Genomic DNA, 7,500 nt, shown 5'->3' on the forward strand with positions numbered 1-7,500 from the left:
TGTAGCAGCCTCTGCCTACAAGGCCCTCTTCACTGGCCAGCCAGGCCCTGTTCAGGTCAGTACCCTATTGGCTAACCACCGGGCTAAACCAATCACACAACATTGTGCCTATCAGACTCTCTTCACTGGCCAGTCAGGCCTTGTTCAGGTCAGTATCCTATTGGGCTAAACCAATCACACAGCTATCACTGCTTTTCCTGCCTCATCATTGGTGACATTGTTTTTTTGTCACCAATGATGAGACATTGGTGTTGCTTGTCTTTGCTCGTTGGTGGTTCAGCCCCAGGTTTCTGTTGAGAGACACACATCAGAATCAGAATCAGAATTCTTTTTATTACCAAGTATATTCGCACATACAGGAAATTGACTTGGTGTGTTTGGTGCATAAGACATAAAGACACAGACAGCAATATAATAAAACACACTATATAAGCAAAAATAGTTTAAAAAGACAACGACAGAAATGGGCAGTAGAGCAATAAGACTGTAAATCAGAGTAATATAAAACTAGTATAGATCATTACATTGTCGGTAGTGTGCATATTTGTTAGCAGAATAACAATATGATGGATAGATGGATTGATTGTCCTGAGACAAGATTCTCCTGAGACACCCGCTTTTCCCCTTTACTGTGTCCCCTATGACTTCTACTGCCCCCCTTGTACTGTTTCTCTGTTCTCCAGTGTCTATAAAAATAAAAATAAACTTTTCCTTCTATCACTGAGACTACCAATGGCCCCGGGCCTGAGCTAGATTACTCTTCCTGCTACGACTGGTGGATTGATGATTCACTTGCTTAGTCAAATGTATTGATTATAAGTCGCTTTGGAATAAGGCGTCTGCTAAATGCCAAAAATGGAAATGGAAATGATTGATGGATTGATTGGTGGATTGATTGATTGATTGGTGGATTGATCTGTGGATGGTTCTGTCCCCCAGCCCCCCGTGGACGCGTCGACCCAGGAGACCATGATGGCGGTGCTGGTGGAGATGGGCTTCGGGGACCGGCCGCTCAACCAGCGCCTGCTGAAGAAACACGACTACAACCTGCTGGACGTGGTCAACGAGCTGGTCCAGATGACCGACAACGACTGGTACTCTACACGCTACTGAAGAGAGATGGAGGGATGGAGGAGGAGGAAGAGAGAGGGGGGGAGGAAGAGAAGGGAAGAGGAAGGAAGAGGAAGGAGAGGAAGAGGTAACGACCGGAGGATGTAGGACATGGAAGGAAGAAGGACAACCTAAAAAAGAGGAGGAGGAGGAGGAGCAGGAGGTGGGAGGAGGAGGAAGAGCAACGTGGCGCACAGCTCCGTGACCGCGGGCTGCAGCGTCTGGTGGTTCTCCCCCTGGTTTAACCTGGTTCTTATCAGGTCAGGTGACACCAGGAGTGTGGACCCACCTGACCCCCCCCCAAGCCAACCAATGGCATCCCTCTATCTGTGACGTACCAGCCAGGTGAGACAGGAGGACCAGCCAGACTGCAGCCCTCCAGGTCTGAAGTTGATGTGCCCCCCCGCCCCCCCCCCCCCCCAGCTCACACCCCCTAGGTCCCTCCTCCTCCTCTCTTCTTTCTCTCTTCTGATTGGACCAAGTGGACAGGAAGTGTCCCTGACTGTAAGATAAAGAGACATTCCCAGTGAACTCTGAACGGGGATATTAGACTATCAAACAGCTAGAGTATGTGTGTGTGTGTGTGTGTGTGTGTGTGTGTGTGTGTGTGTGTGTGTGTAGGCTCATTGTGTCAATCGTGGCCGCCGGTGGCTAGTCGCTAACGCATAGGAAACAAGCTGGGGGAGGACAGAGAGGAGGAAGTTAGCGACGGTTTAAAAAGAACTACATATCCCATCTCTTGTGATTCCACTGGTTGACATATCATAGGACGCTATCACCAAGCCAATCCCGTCAAGAGACATATTCACATTTGTAGTCCTAGATTGGAATACACACTCTGAATACTGTAGCCATATAGACCAGATAGGACTATTATTATTATTATTATTATTATTATTCATAACAAGCTCCACGGTATGCCTACGCCCCATCAGAATGCGCGTCGGCGGGTTTATTGTATATTTATCATTGGTCAGAAGAACTCAATAGGACTTCCTTACATAGGAATACTTCTAAAGCCCAGTTCTTCACACCTACGATTCGCAAGGCAACGCGACGGGTCCGTTTTAGAACGTTGCAGAGAAAGAAAAAGTCGGCGGACATTCCAAAGAATCTGGAACGTTCTGCTGAGACTTGACAAGTCAAACCGCTGGCTGACGCCTAGCAACTGCAGTTGCAGGGCCTTCGTAGGGTCATTCGGACCGCTGCAACGATCCGAGTTGCGTTGGCGTTTTGAATCCTACATGTGAACTGGGCTTAAGCGGTGGCGGTAGTGGCTGTTGTCTTGATGTATATCCAGCGGTACCTGGAGTGTTTGAATAGCAGACGCGTCGGGTTTCTGTTCCTGAAGAAGTGTGCATGAGTGTCGGTGTGGCGGAGACGCTAAGCTTACTTTACTCTGTGTTCTTTTGTCACTGGAAAGCCGGTAACACACATAGGGGTCAGACATACACACACGGGGGCATGTACCATATACCAAACCAGCTGTGAACACAGCACACAACACACATATACACACACACAAACACATATAGTGACCATATACCAAACCTGCTGAAAACAGATTACAGCCAGCCACACACACACACACACACACACACACACGTCATCTGAACTGCTCAAAGTATCAGCGTACTGTAGACATACTGTATAATGCTGTGGCTGATGGCTCATTGTGAGGAGAAAAGCATTCCTCTACATCCTGTGATGTCATCCCTACATCCTGTGATGTCATCGTCCCATGGCTAACGTCAATGCTGTGGGTACGGCAGGGGAGGCTGGTGGAGGTAGAAATAGGAGGACGGGCTCATTGTAATGCATGGAACGGAATGAGAAATGGTATCAGACACGTGTGCTCGTACGCCAGCCTCCCCTGGGGTACAGTCTAGAAGTGTGTGTTCTGGTATATATATAACACATTCTGGAGTATTTTGAGAATAAGGACCATACATATAAAATTCACTCGATCTGTCTCCATCTTGAATGAAAGTGTTTACCTCAGTTCTTAACGAGGAGTATTTTAACTTTGAGCAAAAAGAAGAAAAGTTAAAATATTGACTTAAGAGATTCAGAGATGTTGCTTTGTTTGAGTAGCATACGGAGGTGGTAGATGCTAAGTCAGATGCTAAGTCAGGTGATTAAGCTGTTGGTTTGGGACCCTGTAGGAGATAAAGGGCTCTGCACACAGCGTGCGATTTCTGTTGCGCGTCAACGTTCCATTTTGAAGTTTGAATGGAAGTCTATGAGAACATCGCATTTACCCACACACGGCCCCGATTTTAATCGCACGGCGAACATTCGATTCCATTCATTTTGAATGGGACAAAGCAGTGCGACAAAACTCGCACGCCGTGTGCTTTGTCCCATTCAAAATGAATGGAATCGAATGTTCGCAGTGCGATTAAAATCGGGGCCGTGTGTGGGTAAATGCGATGTTCTCATAGACTTCCATTCAAACTTCAAAATGGAACGTTGATGCGCAACAGAAATCGCACGCTGTGTGCAGAGCCCTTAAGAGAGGTTTTATTTGAGGAATTACCCTTCTTCATCTTAATTTGTTTCGTCACATCTTGAATCTGCCCCCACATCGCTTGTGGGGGTTACGCTTCGGATCATGGAACGTTGCTGATTATAGCGAATGTAGAATAGCGACTTTCTTTTGACTTCAAACTATTCTGTTGACATAAAATATTTGTGCGTTGGCTTTGGAGAAGAAAAAAAATGCGTCAGGTTCTTTCCATACTTGAAAAACTGAAATCACATTCTGTAACAAGTTTGAGATGCTTTTATGTTATTATTATTATTATTTTCTAAAATGGAAACACTGAGTGTGTTTGTGGTGATTTAAGATTGAGGTGATCATTGTTGTTTTTTTCCAGTAATGTTTGCTTGAGGGCTGTTTTGTGGAGGTCTATAGGATGACATGTGTGCGTGTCCTCCGTGTCTGAAGCTTAGCTCCGTCTCTGTGGTTGAATTTGCACTGTTGTGAGCAGTTTATGTTTGTAGAAAATGTTAACAGAGAGCAGGAGAGGTTTTTCATTTTTAAGTTTTTGCACACTAAGAGAAACTTGGAATAGGCTTGAAGGCAGGCAAAGTGAAAAAGAAATTGTCGCACTTAGTTTATGAACACAAAGAGACAAATGAAAATGTATTTATGGAATTCCTCGGTTTAAAGAGAATCCCTTCAAATCTATTTTGGAAATGGTGTCAATGAAGAGGATCCAATCTCTTAAGTGTGTCCAATTTATCTTACCAAAGGTAAATAAGTCTTACCAAGTGATGCTATGGGGGGGCCATAGTGGGGTCAATCCAGAGGTAATCGCTTGTTAAAATGCACATGTTATAAGTACTATCACTATATTGATTAATTATGAATGATAATGATATTAATTATCATTAGCTCTCATAGGACTTGAACTAGGAGAATGTATAAATTGAAATAACATCCGAGGATGACGAAGACGAAGATGACGACGGTCTTTGAGAGTTGTTTTACTGTATGTGTTTTGTTGCGTCTCAGTAAGGTCGACCTGTACTGAAACAGATGTGAGATCAGAAGTGATGGTGAATACCATGTAAGCTTAGCAAGAGAACAGCAATGCAGCGCTCCATACAATTCCACACAAGTATACTTTCATACATCCATGCTTTCCATATAGGCTATGTGTTAGCATTGGGGTGAGCAATAGGACAGTGTTTTTTGGGAGGGAGAGGGTGCAGATTGTCAGAGCTTTTTTTTTCTGTGTTGTTGCACTTTATGGACATACATGTGATGTACAAAATCTGTCTCTAATAAAAGTCACTACACCTGCAGAAGACTTGTGTCCTCTCTCACTCACTCTCTCTCTCTCTCTCTCTCTCTCAATTTTGAATTTCAATTTCAAAGGGCTTTATTGGCATTGGGAAACATACATTTACATTGCCAAAGCATGTGAAGTGTGAAGATAAAGAACAAAAACAAAAACAAAAAGAATGTAATGTACATACATGTACATACTAGAATAAATAAATAGTCTCTCTCTCTCTCTCTCTCTCTCTCTCTCTCTCTCTCTCTCTCTCTCTCTCTCTCTCTCTCTCTCTCTCTCTCTCTTTCTCTCTCTCTCTCTTTCCTCTCCCCAATCCCCTGTACAGTATGAAAACCCAGGGCTGAAGTGGCATGTTTTTAGGCAATGATAACAAAATAAAAAAAAATCATACAACAGTTTTTCTCGCTCTCTCTCTCTCCATCATTTTAAGCCTTGATAAACATGTTTCATTACTGAAGGCAAGTTAGTGCAATGGGTGGTGATGATGACTCATGATTATAGTATGTCCCAGACTCCCAGTACCCAGTACCCACCACCTGTAACCTGTAACGGTTCATTCAAGACATGCGTCGATCTCGATCCTTTCCGCACAAACAAGGCAAACTAAGAAGGAGGTGGTTTTTGCATCATGGCCTAAAAATAAGGTGCGTAATGATTTCACAGTAGCCTAGTGGCTGACCACAAGGGTTGAGTAAGTATCGTTTCCTTGGTGTGTGCGTGTGCGTGTGTGTGTATGTGTGCGCGCGCGTGCATGTGAGTGTGCGTGTGTCTGTGGTCTTATTATTTACGCTGCGTCATCAGAAATGTGCCTCGGGGGCTTGTCTTGCTTCACCAGATCTGATGCTCAACTCGTGAGTGGAGAGATGGGGAAATGTGTCTGACGTTAGGACGTTAATAACGCCAAGTTAAGATCGCAGCTGTCCCTACGAAGTTCGAGCGCTTCTAACGCGTCTTTCAGACGTTCGACTGTTCTTCCCGAGGATGTTGATGACCGTAACGACGCCATTCTTTAGCAATTCGACATAAACAAAGAACAAGGTAAGCAACAGTTTGCGCGACGAGTGGTTTTGACGGGGGTGTGTAGCCTAATGACGGCGAAACCATCGGGCTTCATAGATATTGGAGCACAATAATAATTCCCTTCATTGAGTGGGGAAATACATCTCGGATTGAATTAACCTCGTCATTCTATTTTTAGACTTGGTCAAAACTACTGTGTGTGTGTGTGTGTGTGTCAAAACTACTGTGTGTGTGTGTGTGTGTGTGTGTGTGTGTGTGTCTCAAAACTACTGTGTGTGTGTGTGTGTGTGTGTGTGTGTCAAAACTACTGTGTGTGTGTGTGTGTGTGTGTGTGTGTGTGTGTCAAAACTACTGTGTGTGTGTGTGTGTGTGTGTGTGTGTGTGTGTGTGTGTGTGTGTGTGAGTGTGTGTGTGTGTGTGTGCGTGCGTGTATACATGCGTGTTTCCGCTATGTAATCAGGTCTGTAAACAATAAGGAGGTTAAAAGAAAGACGGCGGTTTAGTTTTTCTTCCCTTTGAAGGGATCAGTAATGGAAAAACAACCAGATGTGGCTGCAGGTATTAGGAATAGTCCTTTTACCTAACTACCGGTAATCGGAAGCAGGGCTTAACTCTGGCCATATTCTAAACATGTAAAAGGCTTATGAAAAGGCTGAGAGTAAAAATCCTCCAAAACATACTTGATTTATCCTGAAACTGGAAATGCAGATGAGAGCAAGTTGAAGCACAGAACATCGGCAGCTAAAACATGTGACTCACTTTACTCAGAGACACTAGTTCTAAAAGTGTGTGCACCTGTGATCCCCTCCGATTGCTATCAACTTGACGGATAGACACAATGGTACTGAAATACAAAAGAAAAGGCCAGCTTCCCTTTAGCAGGTCTGTCTGTACGGTCAAGGCTATTCCTCCACAGAGGAAACAAAGGTGAGAGGAAGTCCAGTCAAATATTCAAATGTTGTTATGGATGGTGCAGGACTTTCACTAAGTCATCTCTATTCTATGTTCTACCCTACCCTACCCTACACTACCCTACACTACCCTACACTACCCTACACTACTCTACCCCACACTACACTACCCTACACTACTCTACCCTACACTACCCTACACTACTCTACACTACTCTACCCTACACTACTCTACACTACTCTACACTACTCTACCCTACACTACCCCACTCTACCCTACACTACTCTACCCTACACTACTCTACACTACTCTACACTACACTACCCTACACTACTCTACCCTACACTACCCTACACTACTCTACCCTACACTACCCTACACTACTCTACACTACTCTACCCTACACTACCCTACACTACCCTACACTACTCTACCCTACACTACCCCACTCTACCCTACACTACTCTACCCTACACTACCCCACTCTACCCTACACTACTCTACCCTACACTACCCTACACTACCCTACACTACCCTACCCTACACTACCCTACACTACTCTACACTACTCTACCCTACACTACCCCACTCTACCCTACACTACTCTACCCTACACTACCCCACTCTACCCTACACTACTCTACACTACTCT

At 44.6% G+C, this 7,500-nt stretch overlaps 1 protein-coding gene across 1 annotated transcript in view; it reads left to right on the forward strand.

Annotated features, from left to right (window-relative positions):
* Positions 1-1,113, forward strand: part of LOC308150718 (next to BRCA1 gene 1 protein-like) — a gene marked incomplete at both ends in the record, with an annotated part of 19,693 nt that extends 18,580 nt beyond the window's left edge. The window contains 2 exons of the mRNA XM_080523519.1: positions 1-55; positions 940-1,113. The exon at positions 1-55 is cut by the window's left edge and continues 42 nt beyond it. Of these exons, the coding sequence (XP_080379645.1) occupies positions 1-55; positions 940-1,113 (229 nt within the window). The remainder of the gene's footprint in view (positions 56-939) is intronic.
* Between the last annotated feature and the right edge of the window lie 6,387 nt (positions 1,114-7,500).

The sequence above is a fragment of the Nansenia antarctica genome, assembly GCF_963989245.1.
Source record: "Nansenia antarctica genome assembly, chromosome: 2".
Taxonomy (NCBI): domain Eukaryota; kingdom Metazoa; phylum Chordata; class Actinopteri; order Argentiniformes; family Microstomatidae; genus Nansenia; species Nansenia antarctica.